This window comes from Carcharhinus amblyrhynchos, unplaced genomic scaffold (genome assembly GCF_965287045.1).
Source record: "Carcharhinus amblyrhynchos unplaced genomic scaffold, sCarAmb.v2.hapA scaffold_61, whole genome shotgun sequence".
In the NCBI taxonomy this organism is placed as follows: domain Eukaryota; kingdom Metazoa; phylum Chordata; class Chondrichthyes; order Carcharhiniformes; family Carcharhinidae; genus Carcharhinus; species Carcharhinus amblyrhynchos.
In genome coordinates this window covers 698788-720268 of record NW_027649801.1, presented here as the reverse complement: position 1 = coordinate 720268, position 21481 = coordinate 698788, and the positions used below count along the sequence as shown (strand labels likewise).

At 40.7% G+C, this 21481-nt stretch overlaps 1 protein-coding gene across 2 annotated transcripts in view; it reads left to right on the top strand.

Moving 5' to 3' along the window:
- The first annotated feature begins 307 nt into the window (after positions 1-307).
- fam193a (family with sequence similarity 193 member A) overlaps positions 308-21481 on the top strand; it is a 192621-nt gene continuing 171447 nt past the window's right edge. For both annotated transcript variants that reach the window (XM_080182522.1, XM_080182521.1), the window contains exon 1: positions 308-516. In XM_080182522.1, the coding sequence (XP_080038648.1) occupies positions 334-516 (183 nt within the window). In that variant the 5' untranslated portion in view covers positions 308-333. The remainder of the gene's footprint in view (positions 517-21481) is intronic.

The following is a 21481-nucleotide window of genomic DNA, read 5'->3' as shown; positions in this document are numbered from 1 at the left end:
CCAAACAAAAAAAAAGACCCTCTCCAAACAATATAATCGGAGAGAAGAGAGAGAGAGAGGGTGGGGAGGAAAGAAGAGCCAAAAAGGAGAGGAGACGATTCTTCTCCCCTCCTCCTCCTCCTCCTGCAGCCCGGCCTTCCCTCTCTCAGCTTTCCCCCCCCTTCTCCCCACCCCCCCCCCCAGACAAGTCCCTGCTCCCTCCCTGGGTCAGGCCGAGCCATCCTCCCCAGCATCCCTCCCCTTTCCTCCCCACACCCCCCCCCCCCCTCCCTCCCTCTCTCTCTCTCTCTCTCTCTGCCCCCCCCTCCTCCTCCCCCGGCCCACACATTCGCAATGAGCCCGGCCGACGCCAAACGGGCGAAGAGGAGGAAAAATAAGCGGGGCGGTGGCAAGACAGTGAGCCGTCAACAGAAAAGCCTGACGCCCTCGTCCAGCAATGGGAGCAGCAGCAGCGGCGGCGGCGGTGGTGGAGGAGGAGGAGGCAGCGGCGGGACCAACGGCACCTTACACGGGGAGGTAAATCAGGGAGGCATGCAGCCTCTTGCATTACATTATGTTTTTATATATATATATATATATGTGTGTGTGTGCAAGGCCCAGGGGGAATAAAATACCACACACACACACAACAAAAATTAGCCGGTGTACCAGAGAGGGACATGTAAAGGGCGTTGTAAATTCAGCCTCGCTCGCTAGGCCTTTGCTACCTGCAACTCCCAACCAAAACCCCTCTTTGCCATTTAATAAACCAACCCTAACCGGCCACCCTCACTCTCAAAGAGGCTCCTTCCAACTCTAACCCCAGTTTGAGAGCATCCTTCACACGTTTTTCTCGCACAAACACAAAGTAGTTAGCACTATATTTCCACAGAGTGCAGTAATGAATTCTCCAGTCCTCTCTTAAGTTTTTGAGCAGCGCAGTCTGATCCTCTCTTACATTTGTTTCAAATTGTGCGCCTTTATTATTTTTGAAGTCTGCCTGTGGTTTATTTGGATTTCTACATTGTCTTTTCTCATCTGTATTTCGGTGTTTATTTATCTCGATGAAAATGATAATATATATTGTGCTGTAGAGGGAATTATTTTGAAGAATATTTTGCATACCCGTAGTATACTCTCTCAGGAATGCTTATTTTGGCGTTTCAGTGCTGTTTTGGATGAAAAATAGTTACCAGATTTGGTATTTCTGGTCACAATAACGTTTAATGAAAATTTTTGCGAAGAAATATTGTACTGGGACGACTGGCAATACACATCAATGGTAGGGGGTAATAAAAGTATCTGTCAATCAAATTTGCAAAGTGATTGAAGTTTCAATGTCTGGCAGTAAAACAAATTCTTGTGTTTACTTTGAACTTGACCATAAATCATCACAGAAAGTTACCCTTTCTAATGGAACTCAGGTTTCATATATAAAGTTGACTTCTCATGTGCAATTTTGATCTTGGAAGCTGTTGTTTGACATTCTCGTTTTGAAATAAGCAATGCAGTGAACTGTGATTTAACAAGTGAAAGAAGACTGTTAGGATTTTTAAAAAAAATCAACTCTTTAGTTTTGAAACTTTGTGCCCTACGTAAATTGCAAAAAGAGTCTGAGGTGCTTGTTAGAGCAATGGTTTGAATTTATTTTGTGCCTGTATCATAGAAAAATGGACCTTCAGGTGATGAAGGTGCTTTGTTGGATTCTAATAGACGAGGTTGACATTAAGTTGGTTGTCTTTAGAGGGTTGACTGAAAAAATGGTCAAAGGTATATTTTGATCTTTGAGGAGGAGAGAGAGGCAGAGATTTAAGGAAGGAATTTTAGAGCTTTGGTTGGTAGAAGTGAAAAGGATAGTGTTGTATTGGAGTGCTGTCTTGGAGGGATTTAAATAATTTAAAATCTGAGGCAAACCAGACATCAATGTAGATCTGCTAGCACGTGATGGAGTTAGAATATGGGATGCAGAGTTTAGGATCAGCTCAAATTTATATGAGATGGAAGTTGCAAAGCTAGTCTGGAGGGCATTGAAATAGTCTCAAATCTGGTAGTAGCAAAAACATCAATGAAGGTTTTCAGCAACAGATGGGCTGATGGAGACTGGTGAAACGAAGGTGGAAGCAGGTGGCCTTTGTAATGGAGAAGTCTTGAGCTTTGGTTTAAGTATTACAAATTTACATATGGCAATTCAGACTTCTACATGTACTTCAGCTTAAGTTGCAATAGGACAGATTACAAAGCAGAATTTGGTTTAATGGCAATCTTTTATTGCTTATATAGTCAATGGTATTATTGGCATAAACATCCAAATAATAACTGCTTCACTTTGCAAGTTTAGTACAAATTCCCATCTGCCATAAAAAAGTCCAATTTGTATGCAGCAGATGGAAAAAAATCATTCTCTGTCATAGAATGGTTTATTTAGCTATTTAGTTGAAATGTGTGCATTTGTGTTTTACATTTTATACAATCCATTTCTTTTTCAATTGCCATTCAGATCCTCCTTTATCATTTCATTTTTTGGATCATATTTTCTGAAGTTAGATGAGCTTTGAAAACATATGTTGTCATTACCTTCCTTTGTTCATTCTATTTAAACCTGTTATGAATTTCCTAATCTTGGTCATTGAGGTGCTTAATTTGGAGAAATTTGGTTAATTAAAATTTACAGATTATGTATATGTATATCAAGGCTGTACCAGATTAGTTTGTAAGTGATGTTATTGTATCAGTTGAGCAGATAGCACTAGTTTCTGTTTATCATTTTAGAAACTTAAGATTCTTCAAGCTGAGTGAGCAATTCGCAGGTGTGCAATGAAGCACTCGGACTTTAACTCATTGAATGAGGGCAACATAAACCATGAAAAATAATTTTCCATTTGCTTCTTGTTGATTGAAAGATTGACACTTCGATGAAGGAGAAGTCAATTACTGTAATATAATAAAAGTAAATTACTGCAAATGCTGGATCCTGAAACAAAAACAGAAAATGGCTGGAAAATCTCAGGTAGGACAGCATCTGTGGAGAGAGAATAGAGCTAACGTTTTGAGTCTGGGTGACTCTTCATCAGAGTCCTGTGTTCTTATACATCACCAGACATCCTGTGGTATAGGATGTATACAGATTGTGAATGGTTATTTGCAATAACCATTTCATGATGGAGCAAAGCTTGGATAATCAAAACCACTTTGTTGACTGATTATTTTAAGATTTATTCTGTATTCCAGAATCTTCAAAATAATTAATTCAAAGCTAACTTTCATCGATTAGTTTCAATAAGTTTAGATTTCAAAAATGTCCACTGTCAATCTAAGTGTGTCTCATATCAATCTTTAGATGACTGTGAAGTGTGTGCATTTCAAAGAGTCATCCATAAACTAGATAATTGGCAGAGCAGGCTTGATTGGTGGAATTGCCTATCTTGTTCTTGTGTTACAGAAGATGATATTTGGAACTGAATACCTGTAACTGCAATTTTATAACACCATTTTGAACATCAGTGCCAATAGAAACACTTACATATTTTGAATTGGTAGTTATATCCTTACTGATGGATTTTTTATAATTTTCTGACCAATACAACACCCTTTCTGATTGACTAGTTTCTTTAGTGGTTGACAGGGTGAATGTGGAAAGAATGTTTACTCTTGTGAGAGAATTTTGAACTAGGAGTTATTATTTACAAATAAGGGGTCCATCATTTAAGACAGACATAAGGAGAATTATGTTCTGAGGATCGTCTCTCTTTGGACCACTCTCCCTCAAAAGGTAGTGGAAGCAGAGCTAGATGGATCCTTGATTAACAAGGGGGTGAAAGATTGACAGGCATAGGTGGGAAAGTGGAGTTGAGATTACAGTCAGATCAGCCATGACTTTATAGAATGGCGGAGCAGGGTCGAAGCACCAAAAATTGACCTATTACTAATGTGTATGTTTATTGTATGTTAATGTTTATATGTTTCAATTGCCGCACTTCACATTTCCAATCATCCCAACAAAGTTAATTCAGTAGAAGAATCCAGTTTGTTTACCGTAAAATGCAGTATATCTTATTTGAAAAATCTTCATTTCATCATTGTAAGTACCGTGTGCAGTTTTGGGTACTTCAGAATAGGGACCATGGCAAAAGTGCAATTTAGATTTGCTGGTATGAAGCATTTTTAAGAGAGTTTTTCTTGTTACCCATTCACTTAAACTTCTACATATTTTTGCTTCCTCTTTATGTCCTCCTTACAGTTTGCATTCCCACTTATCTTTGTATTATCGGCAAACTTGGATATATCACTCTGTCTTTATATCAGTCATTAATATAGATTGTATAGAGCTGAGACCCCAGCACTGATCCTTGTATACTCCTCTAGTCATTGCCTGTCAAACTGAAAATGCCCTGTTGATCCCTACTGTGCTTCTAGTTCAGGAGTAGATCATGATCTTTTATTCACTAAGTTCATGACTGATTTTCTACCTCAACGTCACTTTCCTTCACTATCTCAGATCCATTGATTCCCTTATTACCCAATTCTTGAAAATACTCCACAGTCTTCTGCAGTGCAGAATTTCAAAGATTTGTTATCCTCAGAATGAAGAAATCATTCCTTGTTAAAAAGTGACTACAAAAATGCCTAATCTACTATTAAGTTAGGTGAAAGGCCCTTGAAAAATCTGAAACATTCTTGCATCACGGCCCTAAATAGTCAATCCCTTTGCCCCGAGACTCTGATCCCCTGGTTCTAGATCAGGAGAAATGCCAGTGATTATTACAATATAGCATCACAAGTGATTAATGAAGCTGAATTGCTTACAAAAAGAATGAGTGAGATAAATATTTGAAGCATATCAAAGGGAGAAAGAAAGAAACAGGATTATAATCGAAGACTGCAGTGATCAGTTAACATTGGAACTGGTACAGTGGGTCAAATGACCTGCATTGGTATTTCTGTTCACTTGCATGTAGTTCTCCAAACCTCACTGCCAAAGCATGCAGTTATGAAATGGCACTGCTGTCTTTTCTTAAAGAACAATTGTGTAGTATTCCTTATAGAAATTAGTTGAACTTGTTTAACACACAGATTTTTGTTGTCTGGAATTGACCCTTAATTATGAAATAAATAATTATATATTGTGGTTTAGATTTAGTTCTTGATTATAATTAGGGATAATATTTTCATCTGAACTTCTGGCATTTTTACTGCTGGGTGACTAGTGGAGTGCCCCAGGGGTCGGTGCTGGGGCCTCAGCTATTTACCATTTATATAGATGATCTGGAGGAGGGAACCGAGTGTATGGTGTCGAAATTTGCTGATGACACCAAGATTGGTGGAACGGCAAATTGCGCAGAGGGTGTGGAGAGTCTGCAGAAGGATCTAGATAGGCTGGGCGAATGGGCCAGGAAATGGCAAAGGGAATTTAATGTTGGTAAGTGCAAGGTGGTCCACTTTGGTAGGAATAATGGTAGGAAGGACTATTACGTGGTGAAAAACTGCAGCAGGCGATGGTGCAGAGGGACCTTGGGGTCCTTGTGCGTGAGTCGCAAAAACCCAGCCTGCAGGTGCAGCAGGTGGTCAGGAAGGCTAATGGGATGCTGGCCTTCATAGCGAGGGGGATTGAATATAAAAGTAGGGAGGTCTTGCTGCGGCTATATAGGGCATCGGTGAGGCTGCGGCTGGAGTACTGTGTGCAATTTTGGTCGCCGTACTTACACGAGGATATTTTGGCCTTGGAGGGAGTGCAGAGGAGGTTTACTAGGCTGATACCGGAGTTGAGGGGGTTGAGCTATGAGGAGAGGCTGAATAAACTAGGCTTGTACTCGTTAAGAGTTTAGAAGAATGAGGGGAGATCTCATGGAGACGTATAAGATGATGAATGGGATGGATAGGATAGAGGTGGAGAGACTCTTCCTGCTCAGAAAGGACAGTAGGACTAGGAGGCACAGCCTCAAGATAAAGGGGGGGGGGCGGTTTAGAACGGAGTTGAGGAGGAACTTCTTCACTCAAAGGGTGGTGAATCTCTGGAATTCTCTGCCCGTTGAGGTGGTGGAAGCTGCCTCGCTAAATATTTTTAAGACGCGGGTTGATGGGTTTTTGATAAGCGAGGGGATTAAGGGTTATGGGGAGAGGACGGGAATGTGGAACTGAGCCACGACAGATCAACCATTATCTTATTGAATGGCGGGGCAGGCTCGAAGGGCTAGATGGCCTACTCCTCCTATTTATGTTCTTATGTACTTCAAAAGATGTTGAGTTGATATTATGTGAAATTCTTCATTTCACCTTAACTGGTGGCTAATGTTTTGGGGAAAGTAAAATCAACTCAATGTATGGGACAGCAATGTGAATGAGTTCCCATGGCTGTATCTGCCCCTAAGTCTGATGCTGCTATGTAATTTGTGTGTTTCTATCTGGGGGTAAATGGGAAGTTAAAGGCAACAGTCAGATTGACTGTACCCTGTCACAATCAAATCCAATTTAAAAATAGTATAATGTGAGGAGGATTGTACTTCAGTCATATGGTTTATATCCTCAGATTGTCTGTCACAGGTGCATAAAGAGAGATTGTTACTTGGAATATTGGAGCAAGAGACTGGAACAGGATGGAGGGATAAATCAATGCATTCCATCATGGTCTCAAGATTTTCAAATCCAAACTGTACACTCTCTTACATTTCTCAATTGTTTTTAGGAAAATACGTTTGTGCCCAGATATTCCCCTGAGTCCTTTCTGCCTGGACCATGTAGCTTTACTCAGCTGAGACTGATGTCACTCTGACCGCTTTCATGGCTAACCCTTTGACATGAAGCTCAGATCATCTGCTGGAACTCTCATCCAAGCCATTGTTTCTTCTAAGCCTGATTATCCCAATGCTCTCCTGGCCAATTTCTCCTTGTAAGCTTGAGCTTGCACCAGGTCTGCTTCAATCACCACCCCTGTGCTCAATGACTTGCATTGACTCCAGGCTGGCAATGTCTCATTGCCTCAATTTTAAAATTTTCATCCTGATTTTCAAATTCTTTATTTCTGTAATCTCTATTTCTATAATCTTTATTTCTGTAATCTCCTCCAGCTTTACAACTCTCTAGGCTTCTCCATTTCTACTCTTGGATTTTCATTGCTTCATCATTGTCATCCATCCTAAAGTTATCTGGACCAAAGCTCTGAAATTCCATTCCCAAATCCTTTGCCCCTCTCTCCTCAAAACTAGTGCTATAAACCTAACTCTGAGCTATTGATCGTCTGTTATAATGTGGATTGGTGAAAAATGTGTTTCTTGAGGATGTTTTACTTGTTAAAGTTGCTGTATAAATGTGAGTTTGTGAGGCTTGTTTTATATATCAAGGAGTTATAGCTGCTTCATGCCATAACAGCTTGAGAGGAGCATCTGGTGAGAGCAAAAATTTGTCCTTGCTCACAGAATGTCATGTTCCCTGCTAATGTAGTTGTGGTAGAGGCAACAGTTTTAAAACTTTTTCACGGGGTGTGAGTGTTACTGGTGAGGCTAGCACTTGTTGCCCATTCTCAATTGCCTTTGATGATCTGATGAGAAACCGTCTTCCTGAACCGCTGCAGTCCATGTGCTGTATGTACATCTTTAGGGCTGTGAGGAAGGGGCTTCCAATGTTTTGTCCCAGCGACAGTAAAGAAATGGCATACTAGTTCCAAATTAGGACGATATGATGGCTTGGAGGGGAACGTGGAGGATGGTGTTCCCAGGCGTCTGCTGTCCATGTCCTTCTAGTTGGGGAATCAGAAGGTGAGTTACTTGCCACAGAATTCCTAGGCTCTGACCTGCTCTTGGAGCTACAATATTTATATGGCTGGTGCAGTTCAGTTTCTGTCAATGTTTACTTCCAGGATGTTTATAGTAGTGGATTCAGTGATGTTAATGCTGTTGAATGTCATAGGGCGATGATTAAACTTTATCTTGTTTGAATTAGTTATTGCTTTGCATTTGTGTCACTTTGCTGCTTACGAACCCAAGTCTGAATGTTGTCCAGATCTTGTTCCATATGGACACAAACTACTTTGCTATTAGAAGAGTCGCGAATGGTGCTAAACATTGTGCAATCATCAGTGAACATCCCCACTTCTGATCTTAGAATTGAGGGAAGGTCATCGGTGAAACATTTGAAGATGTTTGGGGCTTGAACTCTAGCGCAAGGAGATCCTGCATCAATGTCTTGAGACTGTGACGATTGACTCTAAGAACCGCAACCATCTGCTAGGTATGACTCCGATCAGAAGATAGTTTTCCCTTGATTCCCATTCTGTTAATTAAGGCTCCCTGACATCGCACTTGGTCAAATGTGCCCTCAATGTGAAGGGCAGTCACTCGTTTCATCTCTTGAGTTCAGTTGTTTTGTCCATGTTTGGACCAAGACTGTATGTAATGAGGTTGGGAGCTGAGTGGCCCTAGTCTTTGGATAGGCATATGGATAATATTGGAATAGTTTAGGTTAGAGGGTCATTAGATTGGTTCCACTGGTTGGCGCAACGTCGAGGGCCAAAGGCCCTGTACTGCGCTGTAATGTTCTGTGTAGTAGAACCCCAACTGTGTGCCAGTGACCGGGTTACTGTTAAGTAAGTGTTGCTTGATAGCACCATCAATGACCTCTTGATCGTCAACGCAATGATGGAGGGGTAGGCTGGCGATGGAATTGTCCTTTTTATGAACTGAGTGGAAATCTTGAACACAACCTGCACCGCCCTTTCGTACCAAACAACCAGTGTGGAGAATTATACTACTATTACTTGTGTATGATGAGAAATGCTTATAATGGGATGTGAGTTTGGCTATCCATTCAGCGATCTGCTGAGATGCTGAGTGGAAAAATTAGGTGCCTCCTTCAAGGTTGATGAGGTGTGTTTCCTGGTCGGAGAGTCATAGCAATAATTGTTTGTATTGGTCTTGGAAACATTTTGAATTGGAAATAAAGTTGGGACAGGAATGATATTTCCTATTGAAGACTTAAATGCCATAAGAACATAAGAACTTAAGAACATAAGAAATAGGAGCAGGAGTAGGCCATCTAGCCCTTCGAGCCTGCCCCGCCATTCAATAAGATCATGGCTGATCTGTCGCTGCTCAGTTCCACTTTCCCGCCCTCTCCCCATAACCCTTAATCCCCTCTCTCATCAAAAACCCATCAACCCGCGTCTTAAAAATATTTAGCGAGGCAGCCTCCACCACTTCAACGGGCAGAGAATTCCAGAGATTCACCACCCTTTGAGTGAAGAAGTTCCTCCTCAACTCCGTTCTAAACCGCCCCCCTTTTATCTTGAGGCTGTGCCCCCTAGTCCTACTGTCTTTTTTCATCATTGCCTTGGATTTATTTAATATAACTTTTGGCTTGGGAATTACATCATTCCTCTGTATTTATTTCCTTAAATAAAATGTAGTTAAACAGTATATTTTCATACTACACCCCTCCAAACCAGCCATGTTTTTCTGAATGTCCTCCAAGATTGTTGTGTTCTTTGGCAAAGAAAGAACTCTACGATACAGAGGGATCTGAGTGTCACAAAACATCAGCATGCAGGTACAAGAAGTGATCAGGAAGGCAAGTGGCATGTTGTTATTTCTACCAAGGGGGTTGAAATTAAACAATAGGAAGGTTTTGCTGTAGTTGTCCAGGGCAATGGTGAGATCGCATCTGTGTACAGTTTTGCTGTCCTTATTTGAGAAAGGACACAGTTGTATTAGAAACAGTTTAAAGAAGATTCGTTTGATTCCTTGGAAGGAGGAGTTATATAAGGAAAGGTTGGGCCTGTATCGATAGGCGTTTAGAAGAATGAGAGATGAACTTACTGAAACATAGATCCTGAAGGCACTTGAAGGGTGGATGGTGAAAGGATGTTTCCTTTTATGGTGAGTAGAACATGATTTAAAGAAGAGGTCTCCCATTTAAGAAGCATTTTGGAGGAGGGAAGTGGAGAATTGATTGCTGGTGAAATGAGTTGGAGTGGGATGATGGGAAATGTAAATTATTGGGAAACGTACATTTGTTGGGGTGGGGTCAGCATGCTATTTCCTCAATCTGGATTTAAACGGCCCCAACTGGCCATGCTTTTGTCTCTGTTGTAATGATTCGAAGTGAAATGAATATCTGCAGTCTCAATCTGATGAGGATTATTAGCACATTTACTTTGAGTCCAACTGTTGTTGGTTCAAGTCCCACTCCAGAGACATGAGCACAGGAATTTAGGCTGATATTTCTGTGAAGTACTAAAGGAGTATTGCACTAGTAGACCTTAAATCTTTTGACTGAGATAGCAAACTGATTTTTACTCCTCAGGTGGCTATAGAGGATATCAAAGCAATATTTTAAAGATGAGGAAAGTGACCTGGTCAATATTTATCCCTCGAGCACAATCATGGCAAAGGCTATAGGCCCTGACAACAATGGCAATAGTACTGAAAACCTGTCTTGTACAACCATTTGTGCTCCTAGCCAAGCTGTTTAAGTACAGCCACAGCATTGTTATCTAGCTGCCATAGTGGGAAATTGCCCAAATATGTCCCATCCACAAAAGTCGGATAAATCAAATCCAGCCAGTTACTGTTTCATCAGCCACATCTTTATCATCGACAAAGTGTTCTAAGATGCCAACAATAATGCTATCAACTGGCACTTAGTCAGCAATAACGTGCTCATTTTGGATTCTGCCAGGGTTAATAAGCTTCTGGCCTCATGACAACCTTGGCTCAAACACTGACAGAAGAACTGGACTTTAGAGGTGAAGTGGGTGTGACTGCCCTTGATATCAAGGCAGCATCTGACTGAGTGTGACAGCAAGGAGCTCTGGCAAAATTGAAGTTAGTAGGAATCAGCTGGGTTATGATTGTTTGGACAGTCATGAAAGTCCCAAGATATGGAATTCTTCAGGATAATAGCGTTCACTTGCCTGGCTGAGTACAGTTCCAAAAACACTCTAAGCTCAACACCAGCCTGGATTAAGCAGCTGGCTTGATTGACATCTCGTCCACCAACTTCATATGCTCTCTTTCCTCATGAACGCAAAGTGGAGGTGGTGTGTACCATATACAAGATGCAACTCATCAAGGCTTCTATGACAGCAACTTCCAAGTTCACAATCACGACCACCCAGAAGTACAAGGGTACCAGATGCCTGCAAATTCCCCCCCAAGCTACATGATAGACTGGAACTATCATTGTTCCTTCACTGTTACTAGGTCAAAATTCTGAAATTCCCTTCCTAACCACCATGGGTGTACCTAGAGATGGACTGCAGCAGTTCAAGAAGGTTGCTTACCACTACCTTCTCAGGATAGGGAATGGGCCTTGCCAGCAGTAGCCACATCTCATGGAAGAAAAACAGGAAACTCATTGCTGTTAGTCTGATTCAAATTGGCTACCGTGTTTTGATTTGATTTGTTATTGTCACATGTATTAACGTACAGTGAAAAGTATTGTTTCTTGTGCGCTATACAGACAAAACAAACCATTCATAAGAAGGAAAGGAGAAAGTGCAGGATGTAGTGTTACAGCCACAGCTAGGGTGTAGAGAAAGATCAACTTAATGTGAGGTAGGTCCATTCAAAAATTTGATGGCAGCAGGAAAGGAGCTGTTCTTGTGTTGGTTGGTATGTGACCTCAGACTTTTGCATCTTTTTCCCAATGAAAAAGCTGGAAGGGAGTGTGTCTAGGGTGCTTGGGACCCTTAATTATGCTGGCTGCTTTGCCAAGGCAGCAGGAAGTGTAGACAAAGTTGATGGATGGGAGGCTGGTTTGCGTGATGAGTTGGGCTACGTTCTCAACCTTTTGTAGTTTCTTGTGGCAGAGCAGGAGCCATATCAAACTGTGGTACAATTGAAAAGAATGCATTCTATGGTGCATCTGTAAAAGTTGGTAAGTGTTGTAGCTCATACCAAATTTCCTTGGTCTTTTGAGAAAGTAGAAGTGTCGGTGGGCTTTCTTATCCATAGTGTCAGCATGGGGGAGGGACTAGGATAGGTTGTTGATCTGGACACCTAAAAATGTGAAGCACTTGACCATTTCTGCTTCGTCCCCATTGATGTAGGCAGACATGTCCTCCACTACACTTGCTGAAGTCGATGACAATCTCCTTCATTTTGTTGACATTGAGGGAGAGGTTATTAGCATTGTACCAGTTCATCAAATTCTCCTATCTCATTCCTGTACTCTGTCTCTTTGTTGTTTGAGATCCAACCCACTATGGTGATGTCATCAGCAAACTTGAAAATGAAGTTGGAGGGGAATTTGGCCACACAGTCATAAGAGTATAAGGAGTAATTAGGGGGCTGAGAACACAGCCTTGTGGGGCACCGGTGTTGAGGATGATCATAGAGGAGGTGTTGTTGCCTACCATTACTGACTGTGGTCTGAGAGTTAGGACATTCAGGATCCAGTCACAGAGGGAGGAGCTGAGGCCCAGGCCATAGAGTTTGGAGATGAGTTTCATAGAAATACTGGTGTTGAAGGCTGAGGAGTCTCACGTAGGTGTCTTTGTTATCTAGGTGTTCCAAGGTTGAGTGCAGGGCCAATGAGATAGCGTCTGCTGTGGACCTGTTGTGGTGGTTCATAATTATGGATGTCAGAGTCACTGGAAGAGAGTCATTAAGGCATGCTGCTTGGCTTTTCTTTGGTACTGGGATGATGGTCGTATTCTTGAAGCAGACGGGGGCCTCAGATTGTTGTAAAGAGAGGTATTTCCTACATGACTAGAGGAGTATTATGGCTGTAAAATGCTTTGGGACGTTTTGAAGCAGTAGCCGGTACCACAGAAATTCAAATTCTTATTTTTGATTTCCATGATACAGAATTGCTATGAATTTGACATCAGTTTCACTTGGTGTGTACACAGTAGTTACTTGTGTAGCTTGGGAAGCTTTGTTAGGCTATCGCTCACTTGCCACTGCCAAAACCCTATGTCAAACTTGTGTTGAACTTGACCCAGGAATATTGAAGGTGATGCCTGTGCATTTGATCATATAACTTACTGGGGTTGGATTTGGACCATTCTGTTCTGTACCACTGCATCACGCAAAGAAGTGCCCTTGTCCACATGGAAGCTCAAATGTTTTGCAGCATGGTTGTGCTCTTCCTAATGACTACTTTTGAATGGATCACTAAAGGATGAGGTTCAACAAAGCAAAACAACTGAATCTGTCTATTATATTAGGTGTCTGATCCATGTTTATCAACATCCTTCATGGTATATAACATACACATAAATTGCAGTGATTTAGCAGTGGTTTGAATGTAATTTATTTATGAATTAACAGGAGAGATTTAGTGGAATGGTATGCAAGTTGCCAGGCTTCAGTTATGGGAGGCACAGTGGTTCGCGCTGCTGCCTCACAGTGCCAGGGACCTGGGTTCGATTCCTGGCTTGAATCACTGCGGAGTTTGCACGTTCTCCCTGTGTGGGTTGTTTCTGGGTGCTCCAGTTTCCTCCCATAGTCCGAAAGTCATGCTGGTTACATGCATTGGTCATAATAAATTCTCCTTCAGTGTACCCAAACAGGCCGAAACAGTGTGGCGATTTGCACAGCAACTTCATTGCAGTGTTGATGTAAACCTACTTGTGACAATTTACTTTATGTAGAGTGATTCAAGAATGTGTTTCTGATGAAGGTTTTTAATAGAATAAAGGAGGAGAAATTTTCCATTTCCTGAAGGGTCAGTAAATGGAGGATATGAATTTGAGGTAATTAGCAAAAGAAACAGTTGATGCATGGAAAAATATTTATGCGGCAAGTTATAGTCTGGAATGCCCTGCTTACAGCATTTGTAGAACTTATAGTAATTTTTTCAAAGGAGAATTGAAATAAAACCTGAGAGGGAAATATTTTCAGGAAACAGTGAGGGAGTGGGCATAATTAGATAGCTCTTGGAAAAAGCACATTGCGTCAAATAATCTGTGTTGTGTGATTCTTAGCTCATTTACAATGTTGTTTTCACATGCCATGCCCATGTTAAAAATGCCAATTGAAACAATTGGGGTGATACTTATCTAATGCATTTTTACCCTTGACACCATTAACTAACTGTGCTAGCCGTAGATAAGTCTGCAGGTGAGTGCATACTTAGCTTTCAACACCTGTGCAAAACTGCTGATGTTATATCCTGTTTTGCTGTTGCTGTACTTCCTGAATAACTATGAAGACTACGCTCACCATGCAGTATTTCTGAGCGAATGAAAGATTTGCCAAAAATCAGTTGATGGACATAGTGGTAACGGAAATTCTAAATCTGCCTTCAGCTGGAAGACCCTATGCAATGAGTAATAACCAAGAATGGACAATGAAATGTTTGGAACATTGGAAGTCTGAAGTGTTACAACAATCAAGGACTCTTAGCTGTGTGTGTGCTGCAACAGAAAAAGAGAGTTCCCACAAGGGATGTTGAAACACTTCCTTTAGGTCTACCCAGGGACCTTCCTATAATTTAGGCTGTTACCTACTTGAGTTGGGGGTTCTGGGAGTAGCGGTTGGATGTCTTATTCTGTAAAACTATTCACAGTTACCATGAGAATCCTCGGCTTTAACTCTGTCTCAGGTATTTTCCACATGGAAGCTGTCTCTCCAAGTTTTTGCCTTCATGGGGCATGTAAGTGTATATCATGGAGATTGAGAGGCAAGTTGTAACATTAATTTCCATATTTCTGTTAATTTGTTTGCATTTCAACTTGCTGACATTAATAGACTTTGGGTCCTAACTTCAGATTTAACCTTCTAATGAGGCCACAGTGCTAAGAACAACTCTTCGCAAAAATCCAGGCCCACAAAATGCAAGCAGGTCAACTCGGAAAACAAAAAATCTTAAATTGGTAAGACCAAGTTACCTGCCTTGAAAGGGTTGATTGACGGAATATGGGCCCTGTATGTGATCTTCAGGCCATAACTTGAACATCCCTGTTCTAAGAATCATAGAATATGTCCACCGTTGGATCCAAAGTGAGCATCATTCATGTGCGGGCCTTGGGGTATTTCAGATGTTGTCTTGGCACTGAGATGTTCACTCCAGATTGAACCTGATATGCATGATTCAACTACTCATTGGATTAACTCTGAGGCTGCGCATTGTGAAGTAGTACAGTAAATTGAATAGAATTAATCAAACATCAAATATTCTGTAGTTTATGCAGAAAAAAAGCCCAAACTAAATGTCGTAACTCATTATTTCGTTAGTCTTCCAATTGAAGTGTTTTAACAATTGATGCACGCTGAAGGATCAAAGCATGTATTTCAGGACCTCCCGAGACTGAAAAGCCAAAGGGAAGATGAAATATATTAGAAGGTGGTGATTGGAAGAGGCTGAACCTGGTTTAAAATCTGTAAAATATTTTGGAGAAGGAAAGTCTGAAGGAAGTGATTTTGAATTCTTTGGGAAAGTTAGTTAGAGCATGCTGGACAGTGAATCTCAGTTTCAGTGCAATGATAGGTTGTTTCATGTGTGATGTATTTGCAATTTATTGGGAATCTGAGTGGAATCTCCAACAAAATGGAGAAAGGCAAAACAATTAGAACAATTGGGAATTTTTGGGCTCTAGATGAGGAAATTTCCCGTTACTTGTACTTTTATTCTATCCCGTTGAGGAGTGGCATAGATTATTTGCAGTGTCCAAATCTTCAGCAGGCTTGGACTAACATCGTAGTTTATTACCAGAGATTATTTATTGCAATGGCATGCTGTTGCTGTGCAAAAGCAAGGTTATGTCTACCTTGTATTAGCACTGTCTTCCAATTTAAAGGACAAGTAGACCTTTGACAGTGATCCCTAGCAGTTTGATGCTGGGAACTAGTCAAGTTTCAGTTTGTCCCCTTTTTTGCTTTGAGGCAAAATTGTGATTGCATATCAATGGGGAGATTCAACATCTGCAAAATTGCACATAGATCACTTGAAGTATTGGCCCTTCTGGTAATTGCAGAGTGATGGATGGGAAGTTACCACCTCCACCCCTTCCCTCCCATCACATCTTTTTCATATCTCTGACTTCCAGCCAATGTGGTCATCAGTTGTTACTCTTAACTCTAGCTATATTGGTGTTAAGCAGGAGACTGCTGGTTATCCTTTGCCATAATACCTAATTTTTGGTAGAAATGCATCTACTTAGTGCCTCCCAAGCCGTACTGCCAATGGGATTAGGAATGCTCTCTGAGTGCACTAATCTATGCTGCAGCACATTAATTAACTATCAGTTAGCCTACTTGGAAGTGTTAATTTTTAAAATGTTCTTCTCTAATGGCATCAGTACAATTTTGGAGGACTGAATATTTAAACACACCTGCAATGTTAGGCGATCTTACAATTGGCTGACTCTGGTTCAGAAATTGTCTAGTTTTTCAAATCTGCCTTTCACACAGTATTTTGTATTTTTTTATTTACAATTCTTTTCTTTAATGCAGTTTGTTTCTGGCGCACATTTTTGAGAAATTCCCTTAAAAATATTCAAAGACTCTGTTTCTGTTTTGAGGAAGAGAGTTCGAAAGACACATGACCCTCAGAAAAAAAATTCTCCTCATATCTGTCTTAAATGAACAACCACTTATTTTAAACAGCAGCTCCTATTCTAGATTCTCCCGCAAGAGGAATCATCCTCTCCGCATAGACTCTGTCAAGACCCCTTGGTCTTGTATGTTTCAATCAAGTTGCCTTTTACTCTCAGCCCCAGTGAATACAAGCTTAACCTCCAATCTTTCCTTATAAGACAAGTCACCCATTCCTGCTATTAGTCTAGTAAACCTTCCCTGAACTGCTTTGAACACATTAATATCCTTTGTCAAAAAAGGAGACCAATACTGTACACAGTATTCCAGGTGTGATCTCACCAGTGCCCTGTGCAATTGAAGTATAACCTCCCTACTTCTGTAACCAATTCCCCTCACAATCTACAATAACATTGTTAGATTTCCTAATTACTTGCTGTACCTGTGCACTTTTTTTTTGTGTGATTCATGCATAAGGATACCTAAATGCCTCTGCAAACTCTCTAAATTTAGAGTTTTTTTTCTTCCTGCCAAAATGGACCATTTCATGTTTGCTCACATTCTACTCCATTTGCCGGAACTTTGCCAATCACTTAACCTATCAATGTCACTTGTAGTTCTTTACGTTGTCTTCACAATTTACTTTCTTATCTATCCTTGTTTTCACAACCATGCCTTTGGTCCCTTCATTCCAAGCCATTTGTATAATTTATAAAAAGTTGAGGCCCCAGCATTGATCTTTGTAGCACACCACTTGGTACATCTTGCCAACCAGAAAAAGACCCATTTATGCCCACTGTTGGCTAGTCAATCTTCTTTCCATGCCAATATGTTATCCCCTACATCATGAACTTTTACTTTCCATCATAACTTCTGATGTGTGGCGCTTTATCAAATGCCTTCTGGAAATCTAGGTGCAGTGCATCCACTGGTTCCTCTTTATCCTCAACAAACGTGACCCCTTCAACAAACTCCAGTAAGTTGGTAAATTATAATTTCCCTATGACAAAACCATGTTGAATCTGCCTGATTGCCTTGAATTTTTCTAAGTACTCTCCTTCAACATTTTTAATAACAGCTTCTAACATTGTCCCTCTGACAGATGTTAGGCTAACTGGCCTGTACTTTCCTGTTTGTTTTGTTCTGTCCCTCCCTTTTTGAATAAAGGAGTTACATTTGCTATTTTCCAATTGAAAGGAACCTTCCTTGAATCTAGGGGATTTTGGAAAATTAAATTTAATGAATCAACTATCTCACTAGCCACTTCTTTCAAAACCCTGGAATGAAGTCCATCTGGATCTGGGGATTTGTCTGCCTGTAGCCCCAAGAATTTGCTCAGTATCACTTTGGTGATTGTAACTTTTCTGAGTTTCTCATTTCCATTTCCTGTGTCACTGATATTTGTGGGATGTTACTTGTATCCTGCAAGATGAAGGCCGAATATCTGTTCAATTCATTCACCGTCTCCTTACTTTCTATTATGTGTTCCTCAAATACACTTTCTATAGGACCAATGTTTGTTAACTCTTATATAAATATCTGTAAAAACTCATCTGTTTTTAGATTTTTCTTGTACTCTAATTTTTCCCATTCTTTGCTGCCATTTCTATTCTGTCTTTGTGCAATCGTATGCCTTTTCTTTAAGCTTGAGATTTTCTTTAATTTTTTTAACCATGGATGGTGGGTCCTCCTTTTGGAATTTTTCTTTCTGATTGGAATATGTTTATTCTGTGTATTCGGAAATATCCTTCTGAAGTCCCTCTTGACATGTCATTTAATCTTATTTGTCAGTTCAATTTAGCAAGATCTGCTTTCATGTTGTAATTGCCCTTATGTTAAGTTTAAAATACTAGTCTTCACATTCTTCTCACTCTCAAACTGAATGTGAAATTCAATAATGTTATGATTATTGCTACCTAGGGGTGCCTTCTGTGAGGTTATTGATTAATCCTATCGTGTAACACATTATCAGATCTTGTATAACCTGGACTCTGGTTGGCTCCAGAAGTTGCTGTTCTAAGAAACTATCTCAAACATTTTATGAACTCATCTACACCAACTTTGCCAATATGATTTTTCCAGTCCAAGCTTTCCACTTTTATATACTTTTTTCGTGGGATGTAGGCATTGCTCTGAAGCCAGGATTTGATGCCCGTCTGTAATTGCTCTGTACGATGTGTTAGGACATTTCAGAGGTAACCATATTGCTGTGGGACTGGACTCGCATATAGACCAGACCAGGTAAGGATGGCGGATTTCCTTCCCAACAGGACATTAGTGAACCAGGTGGGCTTTTATAACAATTTCTTTGTTACCATTACTTTCATATTCTGGATTTTTATTAATCGAATTCAAGTTTTCCTGTTGTCATTGGGATTTGAATCTATGCCTCCAGAGCTGGGATCTCTAGATTGCTAATCCTATGACATTGCCACCATGCCACCAACTCCGCTAAAAACGATTATACCCTAGTTGATTGCTAGCACAGGGATGGGGAAGTATTTTTTTCTGTTACTAGTTTTGTTTACACATTGGTACTAATATGGCCTAACAAAAATTCTGCTTGCAGTGGACTCTGACCACTGTAGTTATAAGGTTCTTGTGTCATAGAATCCCTACAATGCAAAAAGAGGCCATTCAGCCCATCAAGCCTGCACCGACAACATCCCACACAGGCCATAATCCATGTATTTACCCTGTAAATCCCTGACACTAGAGGCAATTTAGCGTGGCCAATCCACCTAACCTGCACATCTTTGGACTGTGGGAGGAAACTGGAGCACCCAGAGAAAACTCATACAGACACAGATAGAACATGCAGCTTCCGCGCAGACAGTCACCTGGGGCCGGAATTGAACCCAGGTCCCTGACGCTGTGAGGCAACAATGCTAACCAGTGTGCCATCATGCAACTGCAAGTTTTTATTTTGCACTTCTGTCAATTCAATACTTTTAATTAGTGGTACTTCATCCTGACATCAACTAGACTAAATTACACTCCAGATATCGTCCCATTTTGGAAACTCTATCTGGCAAGGAGCATGGAAGACTTACTATGGCTCTTTACTGAATACTGAATAAATATTTGACAGCTTAATTACTTTTTTTTTGGAGGAGCAGGAGCAGCTGTTTGGGCAGATGACCTTTTGTTGAAATAATTGAATTCAAAATTAAGGTGCAAAAATTTTGTATTGCAGGAACCATACCTTCAAAACCAGCTTCAATATCTCCAAAACAGTTACAGTATGGTTAAGAATGCATTTACTGATCAGTCAGACTAGTCACATTCTTGGTTTAGGTTAAACAGAGTATTTGCAGCGTCAGACTTTGCATTAAGTTCTCAACTTGAATTGCATTTGGCATGTGGTTTTTATTCCAAATGTGTCTAAATTCATGATTTTGTTCAATTATGAAAGGTTGGGAGTGAGTAACAAACGTCATTTATTACAAAAGCTCAGATATCAACCCATCCGTCTTTGATTTTTCTCCTGTTTTGCTCCCTCTCCAGTTGAAGGCCAGTTGCACTTGAATGTGGTTTCACAGGTAATTTCAGCCCTTTAATACCTTCAGCTGAATGTCTGAGTTAAATGCACTGAGTCAGTGATTGCAGACTAATTCACCTTTTACAGAATGAGCCTGAAACCCGATTTTGCTAATGTCCGTTCAGGAAAGAAAGCCAGTATGTGATTCCAGTCTAGTACCAATGTGCTTGAATCAGTAACTGAACTTGCCTTTGAAATGAAACCTTTTCATGGTTTAAGGGAAAAAATTAGGGCAGTGGGATTCTTTCAAAGAACAGGCATAATTGGCCACATGGTTGCCTTTTAAATCTATGGAACATGAGTTGGCCATTCATCCCTTAGAAAACTATCTGGTTTACAAATATTCTCCAGGGAAGCACATCTGCCATTAGTACCTCGTCTGGCCTGTAAGTGACTCAGCAATGTGGTTGACTCTTAACCCAGCAGGCTACTCAGTTCAAGGGCAATTAAGATGGGCAACAAATGCTGGGTTTGCCAATGATGTCCATATTGATGAAACAAAATAAAGCCTGTTCCATCCATCAGTCATAGGGTGGCTGGTATGTATCTTAACTCCACATATCCACTTGATCCTGTAACCTTTAATAACAAAAATCCATCCACTGGTGCTGATAATGCAGGTAATTATAGGGCAGTGAGCTTGGTGTCAGTAATATTGTAATTGTTGGAGAAGATTCTTAGCGATCTATACAGATTTGGAACTGAGTGGTCTTATTAGCAACAGACAGCATGGTTTTGTATGAGGGAGATCATGTCTCAGTAATTTGAGTTTTTTGAGGAAACGACAAAAGTGACGAGGGAAGGGCTGTGAATGTTGTCTACTTGCACTTTATTGAACTATTTGACACAGTCCCTCATGGCAGGCTGGTGCAAAAGGTTCAATCACACGGGATCATGAGTGAGCTCACTAGATGGATTCAGAACTGGCTTGACCATAGAGGGTGATGGCAGAAGGATGTTTTTCTGAATGGAGGTCTGTAACTAATGGTGTTCCGCAGGGATCACTGCTGAGATCTCTCTTTGTAATGTACATAAATGATTTGGAAGAAAATATAGCTGGTCTGATTAGCAAGTTTGTGGATGATACTAAGATTGTGGGAGTTGTGGATAATGATGAAGATTGTCAGAGAACACACCAGGATATAGATAGACTGGAAAATTGGACAGAGAAATGGCAGATGGAATTTAATCCGGATAAATGCGAGGTGATGCATTTTGGTAGATCAATTCAGGTGGGAACTACAAAATAGAACCATCAAGAGCACAGACACACAGATCTGGGAGTACAGGTCCATAGATCCTTAAAAGTGGCAGCATAGGTGGAAAAGATGATGAAGAAAGCATATGACATGCTTGCCTTCATCAGCTGGCAAATTGTTAGTATTATACAAAATGTTGGTTCGGCCATATTCGGAATACTGTGTCCAATTCTGCTCACCATGCTATCAGAAATATGTGGAAGCTTTGGAGGGAGCACAAAAAGTTTACCAGG